This window comes from Helicoverpa armigera, chromosome 7, assembly GCF_030705265.1.
Source record: "Helicoverpa armigera isolate CAAS_96S chromosome 7, ASM3070526v1, whole genome shotgun sequence".
Lineage (NCBI taxonomy): Eukaryota > Metazoa > Arthropoda > Insecta > Lepidoptera > Noctuidae > Helicoverpa > Helicoverpa armigera.
This window is the reverse complement of record NC_087126.1, coordinates 2,972,240-2,994,539: the sequence shown is the minus strand read 5'-3', so window position 1 is coordinate 2,994,539 and position 22,300 is coordinate 2,972,240. Positions and strand designations below refer to the sequence as shown.

General features: G+C 35.9%; 4 protein-coding genes across 5 annotated transcripts in view; 1 reads left to right on the top strand and 3 right to left on the bottom strand.

The window, feature by feature from the left end:
- Positions 1–2,522, bottom strand: part of LOC110378459 (5'-3' exonuclease PLD3) — a 570,622-nt gene extending 568,100 nt beyond the window's left edge. For both annotated transcript variants that reach the window (XR_010276652.1, XM_049847593.2), the window contains exon 1: positions 2,074–2,522. Coding sequence is in view for 1 of the 2 variants with exons in the window: in XM_049847593.2 (XP_049703550.2) it covers positions 2,074–2,337 (264 nt within the window). In the remaining variant the exon portion in view is untranslated. The remainder of the gene's footprint in view (positions 1–2,073) is intronic.
- A 2,592-nt stretch (positions 2,523–5,114) lies between these two features.
- Positions 5,115–6,324, bottom strand: LOC110378456 (THO complex subunit 7 homolog). The gene is made up of 3 exons (XM_021337725.3): positions 6,178–6,324; positions 5,966–6,095; positions 5,115–5,879 (listed from the first exon to the last, which is right to left on the bottom strand). The coding sequence occupies exons 1-3, from the start codon at positions 6,185–6,187 to the stop codon at positions 5,405–5,407; spliced, it is 615 nt and encodes a 204-aa protein (XP_021193400.2). The 5' UTR covers positions 6,188–6,324; the 3' UTR covers positions 5,115–5,404.
- A 962-nt stretch (positions 6,325–7,286) lies between these two features.
- LOC110378458 (solute carrier family 35 member F2) lies at positions 7,287–11,159 on the top strand. Its single transcript, XM_021337728.3, has 4 exons — positions 7,287–7,496; positions 7,723–8,090; positions 8,352–8,500; positions 8,910–11,159. The coding sequence occupies exons 1-4, from the start codon at positions 7,436–7,438 to the stop codon at positions 9,073–9,075; spliced, it is 744 nt and encodes a 247-aa protein (XP_021193403.1). The 5' UTR covers positions 7,287–7,435; the 3' UTR covers positions 9,076–11,159.
- Positions 11,160–11,375: 216 nt separating this feature from the next.
- LOC110378452 (RNA polymerase-associated protein CTR9 homolog) lies at positions 11,376–22,074 on the bottom strand. Its single transcript, XM_049847565.2, has 19 exons — positions 21,893–22,074; positions 21,708–21,806; positions 21,000–21,239; positions 20,560–20,828; positions 19,923–20,118; positions 19,332–19,559; positions 18,666–18,872; positions 17,807–17,961; positions 17,372–17,542; positions 16,900–17,114; positions 16,335–16,492; positions 15,797–15,925; positions 15,056–15,520; positions 14,424–14,635; positions 13,763–13,886; positions 13,202–13,455; positions 12,889–13,017; positions 12,681–12,800; positions 11,376–12,602 (listed from the first exon to the last, which is right to left on the bottom strand). The coding sequence occupies exons 1-19, from the start codon at positions 21,926–21,928 to the stop codon at positions 12,380–12,382; spliced, it is 3,630 nt and encodes a 1,209-aa protein (XP_049703522.1). The 5' UTR covers positions 21,929–22,074; the 3' UTR covers positions 11,376–12,379.
- Positions 22,075–22,300: the final 226 nt, after the last annotated feature.

The window sequence follows — 22,300 nt, the reverse complement described above, 5'->3', positions numbered from 1 at the left end:
TTAATAATAATTGCGAACAATCTCGTTCGTGGAATCAATTTTAACGCGCTGTGATTATAGGCAATTCCAGTCTGCGGTAGATCGTATAAATTTTTATAATACAAAATTCTATAGGATCTACCGGTTTTTATGATGTATTTTACACCCCTATAAAGTGAAAGGGTCAGGTAAAGGTGGTTAAACACTTTTCTCCAATGACATTAGGTGTTATATATGAAGTTTTATATCGAATGTGTAATTTACCAAAGGATATAGTAACTTCTTGCTGGTTTCTGAATTCAACCTTGACTTTATATGTTCGTGAATTACGTCTAGACAAGGATGACTTCATCAGGTATATTATTTCAATTTCAATGTTGGTTACTTACCTCACCAAACAAGGATGCTATTTTTAGTTAGTCATGAAAAGTATTTGTAAACCCAATAGAGTGAAAACTACTATGAAAATTACCTCAAAAATATTTCTAGTATTCGCGAAATAGAGCACCCTACCACATCTTAAAATAGTTAATCAAGTTACATAAAACTCAATTTTAACTACATCTAGAAATCCGTAGTTCATTAGCCCGTAGCTCGTAGCCGTGCTACGAAATTCGTAGTCTGCTACGAAATTTCGTAGACTTGAATTTGTAATGAAACTCTTTTGTCGCCTATATAAAAAGTTATAAGTAAATAAACGTTACAATCATATATTGCGGTAGAAAATGTAGTACTAAAGTATATTTTTATGACGTGGTATTAATGTATCAAGATCAGATTGATATGTGGATTATAGTATTTCTTTGAATTAAAACAGTGGAACTTCGACCTTTGTCGTTGATACAAACCGAAAGGTTTTTGTGTTATGCTAATGCGGAGCTAGCCTAGTTCCAAATATCAGTCGGCCAATCTAACTAACGACGTAGACGAGAATGGACTACCGTTTTTTAATCCAGTTGCCTACCTACGAAGTCTAGTTTGGACAAAAGACTTTATGTAATTGTTAGCAATATAATTTGTTGTACAATATGTGATTTAGTAATAATTAGAACCTACTTTAATACATGTTTTCGTTCATGAAATGCTGGGTTCGATTGCAACATTACTCAAGTTCAAAAATAACGGGCGAGTAAATTCAAATAATGTTCAGTTTGGTAACTCCAGTATAAACTGACACTGCCAATAAATTGTTTTGATTAATCGCTTTACTTTGTACTAAAGTGCACAGTAGAAGCTTTCGTGAAAGTGAAAATACTATGAATCATTTTAAATCGAAAGCTGACAATGCAACTTTTCAAATAACAATGCAAACGGCATTGTGAGTCTCGAAAAAAATATTGGAACTTGAAATAAAATCTGGAATATGTGTAGTTTAGCGTATAACCAAAAATATGACAAATATAGCAAATAAAACCTCATATTAAGTGAATAATTGGAACAAGGTCGTCCGTCGGGCCGACGGGGTCTGCTGCCGCCGATGTCTTCCTTCACATAAAATCGATATAGTAGCAACGGACGCATCGCCGCACGCCGCCATAAAAAAACAATATAAACACAACATAAAAAACCACTAGTTAGCAAGTTCGCCCACCTCAAACGGAATCAGCTTGTGAATGTTTAAGTCACGGCGACACAATTCACTTCGCCCGATGCTTTCGCACTGTTATCGGCTATCGTATATTACCAATCAACTATGATGGTGGACTGCATGCCGTGCGCGCCTAATGCATCTTTTACACTGAAGACAAGGACGTAAGTTGTTCGTTCAAAAAGTTTCGTGTCCCCGCGCGGCGCCAACCGCTTTTACACCCTACTGTTGCTGTAACTTGCTCCATTTTAATTTACACGTATTTTTCAAACTTTGACGTCAGTTAACTATATTTACACGAATGACAATGCATTTTTCTTTCACAATTACTAGTTTACTAGGTCGCTGATGACCTAGTTTTGTTAAGCTTGTAAAATGCTAACAGAACTTTTCACTTTGATAAATGAAAATATTGTTGTGCCTAGTAAAACTTATTGGGAAAGACAAAGGTTTTGCGTGATCAATAAAAGTTAAAAGAGTTTTTAAGTAACTTAAAAAGCACTCACGGAAAGTCCAGGGTTGCACCCAGAAGTGATGGAATTCTTCCTGAACTTGGGCACGCAGATCTGCATCGAGCTCTTGTTTTTAGGAGGTCCAGCACAACCGTACTCATCACTCCGATTATTCCTCGTTAGATTAATGTTGTTGGTGTTGTTAACTTTGACTAAAATATTGCAAGTTTGCGATGCAATTTGGAAAAGACCTTCTTCTAAGTTTCTCTTGTTATTGTATTGTCTATTGAAGTGGAGGTAGTCCCACCAGGAAGGCATTTTCTTTTATGAAACGTGTGTAGTTGCAGCGCGGGCGAGGCGAGTGGCTCGCGTGCGTTCGACAGGGCCGCTCAAACGAAGTGACGAGGGCTGGCTTTACGTAAGTCCCGACGTAGACTTGCGCGTTCAACTTTAGTTTTTTGACAATGTGAGTACTGTCGCCGACTTCAGTCTGGACTTTGTTTTTGAGGCTTTTGTTTACATGTTTTGTTTAGTATAGCGCTATTTTTTTACGCATCTGACCTATTTTGGTCTACCTCTACCTATCCTATTCTTAATTCCGTCAAGGCACCTTCTTGTTTAAAGTAACACGTCTTCTTCCAAACTATTCAAGCCTTAAAACGTTGTTTTAAACGTGTTTTTGCCGACTGTACGTTCCGCAGGTGGATCATTAATTAATTTAGTCTTATTGACTTTTCGACGATACATTTTGATGGATACATTAGGGAATTCTACGTGAATTCCAGATGGGGACACGCGATGCTGAATAAGGGATCTTGCATTCCTTTATCACTTGTTGTTACATTATGTCCCTACATATAGATACTTATGTAGGTATGTACTCTTTCAGTAGGTACCTACTCGATGGGTAATTAATGGCAGATTGCATTTTTTAATAAAAAAGGGTGGGTAGGTATTGAACATAGAATTATTACGCTGCATGTTCAATTAAATTCAGGACTAACAGACGATAAAACCTATGTAGGTACTCGAAACAATGTAGGTGGTTCGGCGGTACATACCTAAGTTTATTATCATTAATTCAGTTAGTCGAGGCTGCTTTTCGAAAAGCACTAAACAAATTGAATGAGACTGCACTATAAATATTAATGAACTATACTAAATCAATTAAATGCATTCATTAGTCAATTACCGTAGGTGGGTAGGACAATATTTATTTAATTACAGATCAAGGTACGAGAGAATGAGTTTTGTACTTAGGTGCTGCTACTAACACCGTTGTATCTATTCATTTTTTTTAAATTTGGTCAGGAACCGGCCATTTGACAGTGTTTAAAATGCTAACGTATGTATTTGCTTGTACAGCGTCGAACCTGCACACTTCTAATTAAAATCTAGGCATTTTAACTTTTAATCCAGTTATTACGATAAAAGTAGCTTTGAAAGCATTTAAGAATAAACTGCCCCACTAACAAATGTGACTCTTTATGTGATGATGTCCTCCTAGCCGACTATCGGCTACGGCGGCTGTTCTCATGTATAGAGATTAGCCAACTACGCAGGACATATTTATAGTGCACGAGCATTTGCGCAGACACAGGTGCACTCACTATTCCTTAACTCTCATAGCCCGATGGGACGGTAATCCGACACGACCGGAGAGAGTTCAGGCGCAGGACCGACATTTACGTGCTCTCCGATGCACGGGTGAATCAATCACCAGCTTCCACGCTCCGGGCTGCTTTGTGAAAGTCTTCTAAAACCCACAAAGCGATTTCGGCCCGACTCGGGAATCGAACCCGAGACCTCGTGCTCAGCAGCCGCACTTGCGACAGCTAGACCAACGAGGCAGTTCACTCTTTATGTAATCAAACAGTAGAAACTAAAATAACTACAAAGGCGACCTCGCTTATTCCCATGACAGCCTCTATGGCTGACACAGCCAGTAATTACGTCAGTTTTATCCACTAATAATGAAGTAAAACAAAATATTTACCGCCTGTGTACACTATGTATACGTGAAAACTAGACTTTCTGTTTGTTCGCTCAAGGGTAAGGGTAAAACATTAATGCGGCTCACCGTTGAATTAACTATTGCCACCTTCAAGAAAAACTGTATTTTCTTAGAAATGCCTTTTTGGGTTACGTTTTCATATAATATTCTGTTAATTAGACGAAAAAATATTGAACTGTTGTTGTTCATGCAATATTGAATCCATTTGGCACAAATTTTGATGAAATGGTTTCATACACTGAGTTTTAAAGTTATGATCAGTAGGTAGGTAAAGTCCATTTCACGAAAGAAGTCCCACAGAAGCAGCGCTAGTGTCTATGCGATAGTTCAGTACCTAAATGCGTACAAAAATATAGTTCCACAATTTTCCGCGGGATCTCTTTCGTGAAATGGACTTTACCTATTATTTTTGAAGATTTACGAAGTAAATTCGGTAGATAGGCAGCCAGGTACTTACAATGATTGTAATACAATCATTTAAAAAGTTAAACGTTAACGCCATCGAGTCAAGCAATTTGTAACATCAAATTGGTTGACTGAAGTTCATTAACAACATTAATCTCCCTCAGGGCCATTCAATGTAAAGTTGATAACATCCTTAAAGGCACCCACATAAATTGTTATTTTGGTCCGTTCGGAATTCGTATTCTGTCATATTGCAACAACACAATTTAAAATTTTAGGCAATTTGGGCTTTCAAAAGGTTAGAGGGGTTGAACTGAAGCCAAAGTTCAAAGGAATATGTAATGTTTTCAAAATTATAAAAGCATTTTTGCATAATTATCTATTTTTAGATGTACTTATTTTGTATTTAATTTCAATCACAACATGATTGAGTGAGATTTTGGGATTGAGTAATTTTCTATAACATTAACTCATATTGTAGCAACCATCAGTCATAAGGTAGGTTTCAAGAAAGAGGAATATGAAATAAGTGCAGAGGACTAAGTCCTTGCTTACTATTATGTATTAATCATATTGTTAGTTATCTGAATAAACTTTTATATTAAAAAAAGAAAACAATCTCATAAATCATAATGAAGTAGCATATGAACGGGAATCCATAAGTAAAAAATATAAATACACTCTCAGAAATAATGGTTCATTATATTGATGAAGTCATGATACAAAATATTACTTATCAGTTGCAGTATCTACTCTCATTACAAAAATAAAATCATATCCTCCCAGATAAAAAATTGACAGCTGTTCTTGTCTTGTATGCCGCTAATTAGAGAACAATAGAAAATTAATTGTGTCTTGCGTATATCTGCGCACCGGCATTCAAGGGGTTAATATACACTTCTTTCATTTAGAGGAAAATTACTGTTCCTTAACAAGAATAGCCCTACTCTATATTAAAATTAAAATCTAAGGTTCATTCAGAATATCCTTCATATCTACATCATCAGAAACTGACTCAGTGTCATCTGGTTCATCCAACAATGCTTGCAACTGGTGTATTGATGTAACCAAAACATGGAACTGCTTCTTTCTTAAAGCTAAACGGCTTTCCAACTGCTGCTTAGTAGATTCCAAACTGGCCAGTTCTGTTTTCAAAGTGCCCAGACGTTCTAAAGTCTCCTTTCTATCTGGCTGTTCACTAATTACCTTTGCCAACACATCATACTCTATGCGATTTTTGCGTACTGTCTTTGCTTGAGCCAAGTCTGCCTTGCTCTTTTCTATGTTGCTTTTGGCTACTTCTATAGACTTTTCAAGCACTTTAGACATGGCTTCGTAACTTTTTAATTCTGCCGCCATCATTTCCGAGCCTAGTTGCGATTTGGTAACTGCAAATTCACATTGCGCTAGTTGAGCTAGCATTCGATCGTGGGTTGCCTTGCTGTAAGGAAATACAAAGATTAATGCACATTTTTAAGGAGGAATATGTTTAATATTATCGTCAGTTATTGAATCAGTCATTCTAACCTCTCTTCGGGTTTCTCGTCAGTGCTATTACTATTACACCACTTTATCAATGTTTTCAGAAGCACATTTAATCTCCTGTCGTCTCCAGTACCGTCTCCATCTATAAGCAGTCTTCTGCGAATAACGTCCTCTGGAAAGTAATGAAATAAACAAAATTAAACTTAGTAAACTTGATGTTTTTTTTTTTCAAAGTACACGAACTTATAACATACCATCTCCCATAATGATGACGGATTATTTTACTTAGAGAATAATAAATAATACAATTGAACTAGTTAATCTATAACTACACAGTTAGAAAGAAAGGCTTATTTGTAGTAAACAAACAGCATCACAAATTCACAACTCCGGAACGCGTTCGTAAATATTTTAGTTTGACATTTTGTTTCAGTCATCAGTCCCAATCGTCCGGAATCTAACCTAGTCCCTTGTGAGAAAACACTATTGGTTATTTTGTTTTCAAAACTACTTACATATAATTGTGTGTCTTTAAAAATTAATATTATCATATAATTTTTTATACGTTAATGATTTAGGAATCGATTTCATTTAGATTATTTCAAGCATAACTAAAATCAAGCAGCTTGCAGTTTTTGAACGGAATTTTTAATTGTCAAATTTTGTTTTGCCTTTCAGCCCGTGTGAAGAAAATTATGGCTGTTTATTTTAATAACTTGATTATTCTCGAGGATTCTATCCTGAATAAATTATTTTTTTGTTAAATAATCTACTTACGTCTTAGAGAACAATGGAAGACCCAACTTTTAGTGATAAAATCGAAGAGTACTTCTCGGAGCTCGGGCGATGGCTAGTATTTTGAGTTCATTTTATTTGTTGCTTGTCTTATAAACAAAAGTGTAATAATTATTTTCTGGCTTCAGGCGGGTGTGGCGAAGTATTCTTCTGGGTCAAGTATTATCTTTGCTACTGAGTGGTAAATGTATATTGACGACATTGCTGCAAAGTGCTACATGGCAGTTTCCCACAACTGGGCAACTTGTGGTGCCGTACTTAACGCTCTTTATACTTTTCACACCATCCCTGCTCTGTAACGGGCTGAAAACATTGTCCAAGTAAGTGTAGCTGTATGCTTCAGGTATTTATCTGTTTTTAATTCATCATATTATTATTAATTTATTACTGTCAATGTTTTATTTTAAAAAGAAGCTGGTATTTCATTACAGTGCTCATCTGTAAATTTATTAAACACCTATAAGTTTCCAACAGTTCACTACAACCTGCCTACCAATTAATTTTTAACACAAAGTTTCCTCAATTTTTAGGAGATGGTGGGTAGTAATAATATCATGTACCCTGGATGTAACGGCAAGCTGGTTGCTGGTGATGTCCCAGCGGTTCACCTCAGTGCTGAGCTGACAGCTGCTAGCCTGTAGCGGTGTGGGAGCCGCTCTAGTGGGTGGAGCTTGGAGAGGACAGAGACTTGGGGTTGTTCATGTTGCAGGGGCAACCATGGGCCTGATGGCAGTTGTCTGCGTTGTGTGGGCTGATGTTGAAGGAGCCCCTACTGATGGTATGATGCTTAAACATATTTTTAGGTCAATGTTTCTTTAACAGTAGCCATGTTGAGTCAAAGACCTTGTTCAAAATGGCACTGAAAGCCTTAAATGCTGAATAGCTTTGTCTTCTTCATTAAATGTAGACAAGTTGAGTCTATAACACAATGGTAAATCAAAAATCTGGTGTTCATTGTAACACAGTCATTAAAAGGTTTCTTATGCCATACATCTTTCTTTCAGGCAAAAACCAGCTAGTTGGTGACATGCTCTGCCTCGCTGGCTCTCTACTCTATGCCATGGTCACAGTTCTACAAGAGATGATGCTCACAACTCTATCATGCTCCGACTACCTAGCATTCCTCGGTCTGATCGGCAGTGTGGTATCATGTACCCAGACATTCTTCCTAGAATTCACAGAGTTAATGGCATTTAACTGGTATGATTTGGACACAATAATCCAGTTGGGTAGCTACTGCTCGGTCCAGACAATATTCCAGATCTTACAGTGTTTTATGCTGAGAGATGCTGGGTCAATAATATTGCATTTATCGTTCCTGTCGGCTGATTACTATACACTGATCGCTGGGATGTATATCTTTCAGTTTAAGGTGAGTTGGTTATCATTTTGAAGCTTTTTATTTGTCTACCACTGCCCTTATCATGTGCACATAAAAACGCCAAGCGTGTGTGTTCTACAGGCCAAATACTTATATAGAAAGTAATGTTTTTTTATTTGATCACCTAGTTTTCATAGAGGCTCTAAAATCTGCAATCATTTCACTGGGGAACAGCTGGTACACTCGGTTGAAATTTGCCTTATCTTACTTTAACTATACATGTTAATCACAACAAAACCTCTTCACTTCCAGTTCCACGCGCTATATTTCCTATCGTACATGCTGGCGATGGTGGGAGTGTTTCTGTTCAGCGCTCGACCGACGCGCCAGCCGCCGCCGCAGCCCGACAGGTTGCCGCAGCTGGTCAACGACTCTGTGCAGTCGCAGGATAATGTTTCTATGTAAGTTTGTTGCTATTTTACTAGACAAAAATATTAAAAAGAATCTCTGTTTGAAAATTAAAATAAATATATGGTTTTTACGCTGACTTCTCTACCTGACTGATGTGGCTACAAAAAACAATATATGGATTTCAAACAGTATATCAAACTAGATGTTTTCCTGCGGTTTCACCTGCACCTTGGGAGAACTTCCTCCCGTAACGAGATAAAATATATCCTATGGTTACTCAGGATTTGTGAAACTTCTCACCAGTGAAATAATTTTTCAAATTGGTTCTGTAGTTTCGGAGATTTTAGGGTACAAAGAAACAAGAAAGAAGTACAGAAGTTCAGATCAGTATAATTATGTACCAAAATCGATAAATCATTTTTAAAGATTTCTAATACTCACCATTTATATATTTCCCAGGGAATACACAGTACCAACACTAGACTGCATACCTATAGAAGGGTTGGAACCGCCAATGAGTAGAGACACAACTTTCACTTCATTCCTCGGGGGCCCGCAGGCTGTTCCCAACGGCACCGTCTCCTTTGCACAGAGTAACGGCGCGCAAACTAAAGAGGCCTGTTAATATAAGTGTTTATGGTAAGACCTTAGAATAAAACGCTGGAGATCAAAGCATTTATAATTAAGATGATACTTTTCTACCCTTAAAGAAGTTGATAATTGCAATTATTCAATAACTCAATCTGACATTTCTATTTGCTGTAATAAAGTGGTCCAGTTGTCTTAAAAATGTATACACACCAAATATTTGATCATATAAAGTTTTGTGAAAGTTTATACCATTCGAGCTTATGTCAGTCATGAAAAGATATACATATTTTCTACTAAAACATTTAGAAAAATAAGTGTTTTATGTCAGTGTAAGTAACTGGCAAGACTAACATCGAACGCTCATCTCCAGCTGTATTCTAAGTTAGAAATATAATGAATAATACTTACGAAATTATATAAGAAGCAGATTTGTACCTTTCATTGTACAGTTAAGGTACACGAGCAAATGCTATTCAAATTTCGACCTTATTACTAAAAGCATAAGGTTGATACACATCGACTGTAGTTTATTTATTGTATGACTTTGATTAACATTCCGCATTCGTATTATTAATACTCGAAGTATTAGAATAATCGTTTTGTAAGGTCTAAATCGTCCTAAGAAACCCATTTTGTCATAATATGGCTAGTCATTTCCCATGTAGTTGTAAGACAGACCGCCTTTTTGTATTTTGTCATTCTAAGAATGTAAGTTTTATTTATTTAGCAGCAGTGATGTAAATACATAATTTGTTCCTAACATGAGATGCCATTGTATCTCAATTCTATTTTATAGCTGCAATAACACCATGTAGAACGCACAATATATTAGCTATATGTTATCATACCAAACTTTCATAATTACTAGGTAACCAGTCCTAGTTATCTACACAAAAACTGCTTGAATACGGAAATTTTATACTCCTTTTTATGCCTGTACTAAAGAAAATTTACTTAGGCATACTATGAAGCTAATGCGTAAGATTTTAATTTTAAGTATTAACATTGGACTGGAAGATTATAGTGTATTTAAATACCTAAACATGTAATCATTTCAATATAATGTTTAATCTCACCAAATATTAGGTATAGTAACACTGACTACCTAGAATACTAGTCATAAATAGTTTAGTATAAATATATTAGCGCACATTAACGTTACATAGTTCTAGACATTTATATTTAAATGCTCCATTTTATTATACCTAGCAATAACTGAGTAATCTCGATATAAAGAAAACGAAAACTGCCACATATTCGAATTTTGACTCAATTTTTATTCTCAAATATTAAAATAGAAATCTTTATATAACATTTTGAAATCTAGTTTCTATGAATTGTGAGAAATTGTACCTATCGAGATTTTGTAAGATTTAGAACGTTTAAACTTAGCGAAGGCTGACTGCAGGATTTTGATATTTCACCGAAATTAGGAAGTCCAACACTATTTTTGTTTTGTATCAGAATATGATTCTTGAACTTTATTGCTTATTAATATTATACTAGAGCAATTTATTACAGTTATGCATTTTCTCAACTTATATTGTTACACGAATTCCGTTCCGATATTATGTACTTTAGCAAAATATATCTACTTGTTGATATTATTTTAACTGAAATTCTAGCGAAGTTATTATGACGCTCAATTATTAAAAGTAAGTATTAAGATTTTAATAGTGAACATTTTAGTCCATTAGATAAATCTATCAGTAAATTGCGATTGTAACTTTGGAATTGACTAATCATTTTCAGTGTGTATTTGTAAACTGAAAAGGTTGAGGTCTGTAGAAAATAGGTAAAATACCTATAATAAAAAACTATGAGAAATACGATCATGTGAATCAGTATTAAATAACAGCTTTAAAAGACGAACGTTAAGAGCGAAGTTTGTTCAACCTTTTCAATGTCCTCTACACAACTTGTATTGTACACATAGGTACTTATTGTTTTAGAGTTTTTAACAAATGAAGTTATTTCACCAATATGATGGTTGTGTTATGTTAATTGTAAAATATTTAAGCTATTTATTAAATTGTTGCATGTTATTTAAACGCTAAACACAATAAAATGATGTATTAAATATTGATTTTCTTGAAATTAAAATGCGAATAATTGAAATTGTACTCTAAATTGGGACTTAAATATACAATGTTTTCATGAAACCTTTGTATAATTTTTAGTATAGAACTCCTTTCACACTTTGATTAAGGCCAGTTGCCCAATGACGTATATCGGGTATTTTTAGGCGACGAGTCCAAATACATCTTATGTATAACTTAATAGTAATTTTGAACTACTACGGGCTACGGGCTACACAAAAACTAAAACGCAATATTGGTATTTTCTCTTTTATTCAATTATAATCATTGCTCATAAAATATCAGAACATATTACAAGATCGAGAGATAAGGAGAAGTTGACAAAGAAAACATTTACAGTGCTATGTGGAAGTCAGAGTATGTGGGATAGTCCAAAAGAAAAATATGATAGGCAAAGTGTACACCTTGAAATAGACTGTTTAAAAACATATGTACCATTGATTTAACACCTCAAAACACAAAGTGCTGATTTTACAGTGGGTTCTATGCCAATAAAAATCCACATTCAAATAAATACTCCTTATTTATAAAACGAGGTTTTTTAATATTATTGATTTCAACTAGATCTAAAGCTAGCACTTTTTAAGACCACGTAATAAGGTGGATGACAATTTTTTAAAGATCTTAGTGGTTTGCTTGATTGAAAAAATTAAAACCTTACATTGAGTATACTGAACTATTTGTTACTAACATAATTTAATACTTTGAACAATATTTGAGTTGAGATTTTCTTCAAATGTTATATAATAATAAAGAAACTTTGCAATGTTACATAATAGCAGTCTATTTGGAAGATATTTGTTTGAATAGTTTATAGTTGTTTAAAATCTAAGAAAATAATATCAAGAAGGAACTAGATATGTGTACAAAATATATATTTCTTTGTGATTTCACCAACATTCCGTTTTCTTTTATAATTGAACAGATGGAAAAATATAATTTTCAATGGAACCTTATTTCACTCAGGGCCTATTTTGTTAAAATAGCATCAGACTTGACCAGATTATAAGAAAACAATGCTTTTTTTGGGTGTAATTGCTCTCCCACCTCTGTGTTTGCCTAACTGCATGCCATAGACAATAAAACCAGCACATTCAAGGCGCCATCAATTCTCATACCATAAACTTAAAAAGTATTCAAATATATACTTATGAACAAAACTGAAATAATATTTTACTCTTACCTTGTAGGTAAAGAAAGTTAAAGTTAAAATCAAGAGTCAAATATTTACAACCTAACCTAAGCTTCGTCTTCACTAGCGGAAACGGATTTTCTAGAAACCGGCGTGTCTGGTCTAGAATTCCTGGAACCGGATCTAGATCTGGAACCAGAGCGGGAACGAGATCGGGACGCGCGAGATCCGGCGCGAGAACCTGATCGGCTACGAGATCCGCTTTTAGATCTCGAACGGGATCTAGATCTTGATACGCTTTTGGATTTCGAACGGGATCTGCTCTTTGACCTGTGGAATAAAAGATATTATTAGTTACAAAGCTTTTTTCCACTTGTAGATTTGATTCATATAAGCCATGTTCCTTACCTGGATCGAGATCTTGAAACACTTTTAGATCTGGAGCGACTTTTAGAGCGGGATCGGCTCTTTGAACGGGACCTACTCTTCGACCTTGAACGGCTTTTTGACCTTGACCCACTCTTAGACCTATAATAAAAAAGGTAAAATTACATGAAAGTCCAATAAAAACGAATTGTCTAAATAAAAAAAAATGGAAAGTCAGAAAATAGCTTACCTAGACCGTCCTTTGGACCTAGAACGGCTTTTCGAACGTGACTTGCTTTTGGACCGAGAGCGACTCTTGGCAGATCCTGATCGACTGCGGGATTTGGACTTCGACCTTGACCTTGAACGACTTTTAGATCTGAAAAAATAAGGTGTAATATATTTTTACCTTAGTTAACGACATTTTGAAATAAGAAAACAGTGCACATACAAATTATTGTGTAACCATGAAAATTGAACACGTATTTACTCAAACGAATGCATAAGCAACTCTCATCACGATCAAATTATAATTATTTAATTATTTATGAAATAAAACTTACCTATCACTATCAGACGCAGACATAATCCTTTTACGTCCCTTATTGGCGGGCGGACTTCTACTCCTACTTCCTCCACTGCGACTTCCACTGCCGCTGCGACTTCTGCTGCGCGACTTCCGAGACGCATCCGATTCGGATTCGGAAGTCGATATGGTTTCTTTAGAGACGATCTTCGCCCGTTGTTTCGCGCTAAGTTTCTCGTCAGCCGCTTTCGCAGCTCGCGCTTTTTCGCGCTTGCCGATGCCTTTTTCACCCTGTTGATAACACAGATTCAGTAAATAAAGGAATATTACACGGCATTCATATAAGTTTTTAAAACGAAATTCTACAACATTTACTCTCAAGGCTGGAAATTAATAAGATTTTTCTCTATAATCTCTTACTGTTGTGTATGTCTCTTATATTTTCTTATATAAGAAATTATTGAGTTCCTCGTTCAATTCAGCGAGGCCCCAATACAATAAGATTAGTTTGTAATCCAAAAGATTAAAATGTTTTGAAACAAACATATTTTAACAGAAACAAATATCATTCATTTAAAAACTCATTATGACACCTCACCTTCTTCCTGCCTCGTTTCTTAGGCGGATCACTATCGCTGCCGGAGCCGCGTCTGTTCTTGCGCGACTTGCCTTTCCGGCCCTCGCCCGGCTCCCGTTTGCGTTTGCGTTGTTTCGGCTCGCGACTGGGAAAAGTAACAATTTGGTTTAATTTCGTAATACATAAAAAACATGAAAGCAATCATTCTCGTAAAAAATAGTTTTAGTAAAACTAGCACATGAACGAGAGATGTCATAGATTCAGCTACTACTTAAACTGGACTATGTTAAGAAGAATAAACGATTAATTAGCTCTTGCAAAGTTTAAAAATTTTGTAGTTTAAAGGACATATTATATGTAGCATATGTATGGACTAGCTAGCAAGCGCAGCGTAGGACGTCCACCAACGAGGTGGACAGACGACCTTATAAAGGCCTATGTTCAGCAGTGGACGTCCTATGGCTGAGATGATGATTATACTATGTAGGCCCAGACAAAGAGAAGTTTCTAAAAAAAACACTAGAATTTCTCTGGCCTGTAGATACTATTAAGTAGTTCCATTGACTATCTAAAAACTTCTCCACTGCGCTCTGCTATGGTGGAGTTTGCACCAAAACCAATATTATTCAGGATCATACAATGGATAAATAAAACCTAGATAACCACTTAGTATAGCCCTTACCCGTCCTCCCTAGGTCCTTCACTGCCGCTGCCCGGGGAGTCGGACACATATTCATCGCGCCTCCTGCCGCGGCCGCCCTTGGACTTGTTCTCAGTGGGCATGTCGGCGAACAGTAGAGCGTTCTTGGTCTTCTCCTTGTACTCTTGACGTTTTTGTAACATCTCCACTGTGCTTTTTTGTTGTTCTTCTTCGCGACGTTTGCGTTCTTCTTCCTGTGTAAGAAGTTAGTATAAGAAGTATATGTGTAGAGTCTAGATTATCTACGGGTGTTTTTGGTGATTTGTGAGCATGAAAGACTTTGTGATTCAAGAGAGATGTTCGAATAATCAGAGGAACTCTTTAGGGTCGGGGATCAATGGAAAGAGTTACCACGCCCCTGGAGTAAAAAAGGCTCAAACCAAGGACTAAATCTAAAAATCTTCTCAACTCGTATGTTCTAAAGGAATCAAGAGTTATGTGAAGAATTATTAAGTACTTCGAAGCTGGCAACCACAGTGCATGCAATAAGAATTAATTGGCTTATTTTAGAGGGGCTTAGCTATAGGAGCTATAAGATTTCGGTATGTAGGCATATAACTTAGTGCCTCGACATAAATACGGACATAAATATGTCTGAAGGAGCATGTACAAACCTGTTGCCTCCTGAAAGCCTCTCTCTGTTCCCTCTGCCGATCCCTCAGCGTGACCTCCTCATCATGCTGCCTCCTCGCCCTCGCCACATGCCACTGCGCTTGAGACAGCAGATCAGCACAGGTCCTAGCTTCGGCAGTAGCTGCCGAGGCGTCGGGCCGGGCGGTCGCATCCGGCGTCGCTCCCGCCAAGCGAGAGAAGTGTCGATGCGACACGTGTAACTCATGAACGGCACGTAAAACCAAACGTAAGTCTGATCTATCGTCTTTGAGTACGAGGGCGGCTCGGCGACGTAGTGTTAGTGCGGTGTTGTAAGCGAGTGCTGCGTCGTGAGGTGCTACTCGTCGGGCTCTAAGTAGGGAGGCTCGGGCAGCCCCGGCGCGGCCGGCGAGTGTTTGCGCCCGAGCGACCCATGTCAGCCATTCTACGTCGTGGTGCATGCGGAATTTGCGGACGCAGTTCTCGTACTGGAAAATAATTGTTTTATTTAGATTTGTAATTTTTTAATGAGTTCCTTGAAGGTATTATGTTATGGTTAAACAATCTTAAGTCTCTAGTTGTATTTCAAACTTTGAAATATAAGTATTTATCCTAAAGTGATTTTTCAACAGTTATTAATTTTAATCTGTAAAATAATTATTTTCAATGAGGCAATTTGGGACTATCGAATGGGGCTAATTGGGAAGTCCACTTTCCCGTCATAGTAAAATTTAATTTATTATAGAGGAAATCAAAGTACTTACCATCTGTATAGCGTTAATGTACTGTTTCTGTTCGACGTAAATGTGTGCGATGTTCATCCACACGTCGGGGAAGTCGGCCGTCGCCTCCCGCACCTGCGCGAATATATCGCGAGCCTCGTTCACGCAACCCTGGGACACAACAAAAAGTATTGATATGTATAAAACTAAAACTGCTTATATACTATGTACTTTTCCTGCTTACTTCTTATATAAAATCCCTTATGTACTTCCCATGTACTTGCTTATGTAAGGACTACCCCTACGGAATCTTTTATGTAATTTCCCTATACACTTCCTTATTTACTTCGCCTATGTTTTCACTTAAGTATCTGAACTTCATCAAGAAAAATACTGCTGCATACTAAACTGTGCCTAAATAGACAAACGGACCGAAAAAAAAATATTCGGAGGATTGAGGACTTCCTCCTTTTTGGACAGTCGGTTAAAAAGTAAACAGTGCGTTCTCTTGCAAAAGCCTCGCCCTGTTTTAGCTCTCAACGGCCCGAGAAAATATTTTATCGCTTAAAAACTTTCTTACCTTATGAGCCAACACACATCCAATGCCGTTTGCCGCCCATATGTTCTTAGGATCGTTCTTGAGCACTTGCTTATACATCGCGAGAGCTCGCTCTTGGTGACGCTTCTCCCTGTCTTTCTCTCGGCACGGCTGGTGTAGTGTTTGTAGCCATACGTTACCTGTATAAATGGTATAAAGTTGTAAAACCAACTTAAAAAAAGGGAAAATTGCTTATGTATCTCTTATTTTTTTTTTGGTGGGCTTACTTAGCATTTCTATGTGAATAAAAGCAACTTTGGTGGTTTTGGGATTTGTTTACCATTTTTTTTTGGGGGGAAATAAAAACACATCGACAATAATAACTGATGTATTATACTAGACTCAAGTTTTCCGTCAACTTAAACGACCGGCTTATTTTAAAAATATTGAAGCATGAAAATTCAGAATAAACAGTGGTTATATGAATACTGACGGTTTTGTAATCGGTGAATTTGGGCCTACTCGAAAAGCAATAATCCTGAGTCTACAAAAAATGTAAAGGCTGAAAAATTGCTGGAATTAAAACTACATAATCAAAAGCACATACCAAGAGCAATCAACGAATAAGCATCATTAGACGTGCTAGAATTTTGCAGGATTCTTTCAAATTTCTTCTGTCCGGGCCCCCATTCTTGTTGAGCTAAATGCAAGTTGCCTAGCAACGACCACGTGTCGGGATGTTCCGTGTTCACTTTCAGAGCTTCCTTGAACCAATCAGAGGCTTCGTAGATTTGACCCTTGTCGCGAGCCATACAGCCTAACCTGTAATGTTGCCAGGTTAAAATATTTTCGGGAAATGGTAGTAAAATTATGTCGAATTTACTTTAAAGATACCTATAGTTATAGTCTTATATAGCATGAAACATGCTCATTGAAGAAATAAGCCACACTGATTGATTGTAGATAAAAGGGTGTAGTCTAGAAAAATTTCATAAAAATAATTACTTTCATGTAAAAACCAAAGTTCTTTATCGTTTCTTATCGAGTGAGCTTGATAGAAAAGTCAAATAAAACCTTACCTTAAATAACAGTCAATATAATTAGGATGTTCCTTCAATATGTCCTTGTACAATTTCTCCGCTTTGTTATAGACGCATAATGCTTCGTTCAACCGCGCTAAATTGTACATAGTTGTGACTGCTATTGAGTTGTAGTACTGAGCGTCCAATGTTTCGGCGTCTGCTTTCTCCCTAAAATTGGAAAAGGGATAGTTTAAAAAAAGTTATCCCTAAAAAAGCGCGAGAAAGAAAGCGGTTCCGGCATCCTAATGGAGCTACTTCCGCAATCTGATAAAATTCATTCAGGTTTTAGATTAGCTGCGATTTTTCCTTTAGTTTCATTTAAATCGGTTGTTGAGACAGCGCGTCAGACCGAAAAAGATATTATGATATTTTTAATATAATAAGGAAGTAGAAGAAATAAAACCTGCAAATAAAAAATATATTTCATATTACCTTTCTAGAGCTTCCTCCAAATAATTCTTGGCTTCATTCAAGTTTCCTAGTCTGTAATGCAAGGCTGCAACATTGTTCAATATTTCTGCCGGAATATCTGCATTCACTTTCTCTTTGAGAATCTTCATTGCTGTGCTATAAGCGTTTAGCGAACCCTAGAACAACAAATATTGGTGATATAAGACCAACATAGTGACCAATGGCCAATGTAGGGTAAAGTGAGGTAACCCTAGAACAACCAATGTTGGTGTTTTATTTTGTATTTTGTATTTAAAAATAAAAATGACTTCATTAAAGTTAAAGACACCCACAATATAACCGTATACCCGTCATAAAAATAGACTGTACTTACCTCCATCTAGAATTAAAATGCTCAACAAAAGTCCCTACTACATGACAGTCAAAATATTTAACAGATTACCTAAAGAACTACAAAATGGAAATAAAGAAATAATATTTCAGAAAAAAATCAATAAAAGAATACTTCGAAAAAGAAAAATAACAAAGCTAAAATCACTACTTCATAAAATAACATCTTGGTAGTTGTTATATTATAAAGAAATAAAGATACAATCACCTAATACTACCTACCACTTTACATCTAATACATACTTGTTTTTGATAAAAAGTTTTTGTCTAGAATATAAGTAATAGACAATAATTAGCAATTAGTAATTTAGCAATAAGCCCTTACATTTTTGCAACGCCTGCAAAAGGCCGTTAAGCTGAACCTAAACCTATATATAAGAACTGTACAACCTTAACATGCAAATAAATATTTTCAGTTTGAGTTTGAGGTTGTCATGTGGCCAACATGGTGACAAACGTTGAATATAATGTTAAGTTGGTGTAAAATTACCTGCAAATCATTTTGTTCCAATATTTGAGCCAACTCTATCCAAGCTTCCACATCGTCTGGGAACTGTTCTGTAACTTTCTTTAAATGTTGGCGAGCGATATCCCGCTTAGATTGTGAAGGTGAGTTGGCGTAGAGAGATCCTAAAATCTTCATAGTTTCATAGTTGCCTGGTTGAACTTTTAATACTTTTTCGAAGCACTGGGCTGCCTGTGAACAAATTAAATTTCAATAAAAATATGGACAAATCCATTAGAACATAAAGGTGCCTGGTGCAGAATAATACTAAATTAAAACATTACTACTAACATTACTAATTAAAACATTCAATGCTCATGACATTCTAACATGGATCTAATAAGATCTATGCTTGAATATTTACAACAGCATCTTGAGAACATAGACAATTATAATAGAGAATTCAGACTAATAATATTTAGTTTCAAGGTAACTTTTAGTAATATTAAGTTTTCAAGTAATTTGCTGCGCCCTAACAAGGTGTAAATAAATATAAATTTATTACAACCGTGACTTTCATTCCTCAGGATCACATACCCATACCATGACAGCCAATTTCCGCGCATCTTTTCTGTTACCGGTGCCGCTTTTAAACTTCCTCTTACATACTCATTCAAAAAGAAAAAACTATATAAATAAAATTAAACTTACATTCTCCGTATCTCCTCTATAAATATACATCTGTCCCAGCCCATAATGTGGCAACACAAAGTTCGGTGGCGCGAACTGAGTAGCCTGATAGTAATACTGGAAGGCCTGATCACAGTCTCCTTGTGCATGGAAGGCTCGAGCGAGGTGGTGACAACTCTCCGCCCGCATTGCTTCGTTCTCAGTGTTGTGGAACGCGTGTAAGGCCAAGTGTTGCACCTTGCTGTAGTCCTGGTAAAATGGTATGGTTTATGAGTGCTAATACGGTAGATATGGTAGAATTTAGAAGAGGTTAAAGTATTCAGCATATTCAAAAAAGTCTATCATGCGTTTATGGGAATATTGGTTTTTATATTATCATAACAAGCAAAGACAGTTGGAATACATTAAGTAATTTTGTGTATGTTTTGCAGTTTTGTTTTTTTTTTTTTGTTTTAAGTGCTAGCAAAGACTTTTGCCATGAACTAAAGATAGGTGCCTAGATGGCATCATTACATTTCTTCAGAAGCAATTAGTCAAAAAATATTGTGAAAATATTGAGAAAAAGAAAGGTGAAACCTACTGTTATCAACTATTACAAAAATTATAACTTACCTTTTTGAAAAAGAAGTGATTAGCCAAATGGTTCAAAACCATAGGATTTTTGGGGTCAATGGCATAGGCCTTTGACAACATGATCACAGCCATTTTGTTCGACTCACTCTCTTGAAGATTTAGTTTGAGGATAGATAAGCCAACCAATGCGCCTACACATTGTGGGTCTAGTTGTAAAGCCCTTTCAAATGCCATCCTAAAAAAAACATTATAATATGTATGTACATAATATTATGTAAGCTCCGATATAACATAACTGGTCTCAAAGTATGAACTAACATTTCACGAAATAATCGCTTTTTAATTTAGTTAAATGATTGCATATTGCATTGATCGACAAGATAACGATATAATGGTGTTCTTTCTCAAGGTAGTTAAACAGGAAACAGACTCCATCTCGCTTTGCAAACCTATTTCCAAAATTAATACCATTCGATATGACAAGGCATGCACAGATACTACTTTCGCTATTCTGCATATAACATAAAATACTTTTGCAGATTTGCAACAAGCAATATTTATTTTTCATTAGATGTAATTATTGTGCATTTAATTTAATACTAACATTAGATGACTATCTGAAATAAATTATTAATTAATTAGTTATTAAAAGATTTAAATACTTGTTTATATTTACCTAGCTTTTTCCTGATTATTCAGCTTCATGAAACAATGGCCCATACCCAAGCGTAAAGCCGCTGGGCTATCTGGGTTCGTTCTCAGCGCTTTCTTGTAAAACGCTAATGCTCCTCTATAGTCTTTTCGATTGAATGCAATACAAGCTTTTCCCAGTAATGAGGGCACATTGTTGGGAGACTGATTCAGTACAAAGTTGAATTGGGCATCTGCTTGCTCCATTTTATCGCCTTCGAGGAGACAGAAGTAGGCACGACCGAGGAGATGGTTCTAGAATGTTATAAAAGTTTTATTTCAACCTTTTTTAATTCAGCAAACGCCAGCAATAACTTTAAATATGATTTTTAACACATTTCCCAAAAGGATTGTTATCTTGTAACATTTAAAAAATGTTTCAAATAAGTTAAAAATAACAGATGTAAGTAAAGGAATAGAACTCACTTGATCATACATGATGATTTTATCGGCCATTGTGTATAACAGAGTAGCTTTAGTAAACAACTCTTTTTTCTTGTCTTTGACCTTTTCTTTATTGGCCTCTTGCACATAGTATGCGGCCAGCATGTCGAGGGCTCGCATTTGGTCTCTTTCGAAGTCTCTGTAGTCAATGTTGGCCTCCGTACGGGAGGCCTCCAGTATCTTGAGGAAGTCATCGATCTTCTTTTGTTTGTAATATGCAAGCTGTAAACAATTTGTTTATGTAGATGATTTTTGTTTAACACATATTGAATATTTAATTTTAGGACAGAAAATATTGTTTTGCTTTTATTTTGTAACTATTTAGAATTTTAGATAATTATCACCCTATTCAATCTGATTATGACAGCAGTATTTGAATAAACATTTTGTACACAGTATAGAAAGTATAGTGCTGGAAATTACTATTGCTTGGTCACTACTGAAAGTATGTATATAATAATAATGGGAAAATAACTGTTTTACATTTACTCAAACGAAAGTATAGTAATGACAAGTCATGGATCAAAGGGCCAAATTATAATAGTACATCAGAATTAAAATTTCAAAGGTTACGTCGTTTGTAATTATCTTCTCTGTAAGCAAACGCTTGGGTATTATAAAACCTAAATTAACTAAAATTAGCTACGTGTAACTGGTATAAACAAAAATTTTGAGGTTAAGTTTACTTACAGCAACATTGATCCAGACATTAAGCTGCGATTTTTCTTGTTGTAATATACTAAGCACTTCATCTCCAGAAGGTAACTGCTCTGGATCTAATTCAATCACCTGAATATACAGAAATAATGAATTACGACACTGACACTTTCAACGGAGAAAAATATTTAATTTTACATCGTAGCGAAAACAATCACCTCATCGGTGCTCATCAACGGGATTTCGAGCGACATTTTGCTGCTTTTTAGCACACTGCACTACATCACAAATAATAAATCTCCTTTGATCGTATTACATAAAATATTAGCTAAATATACGACGCTGCGCTTAATAAAACACTTTTTAGCAGATTTTAGAATATTCGTATTGCCAGTTGATCAACCCAAAAACGTACCAAACCACTATTTATTTAATGTGATTTGGGGCACGTTAGTTAAAATTTAAGTATTTTAGGTGCAAAGCATTCAAACTTTATCAATATCGAACTAAGATCGAATTTCTTTTCTTTCTAAAATAATCCAAGATTCGTTTCTACACTTTGTAAGTACAATTAGTTAGTTTCTACCAATTAGTAGTTTCTTTGGCACTGAAACACCACAGACAAC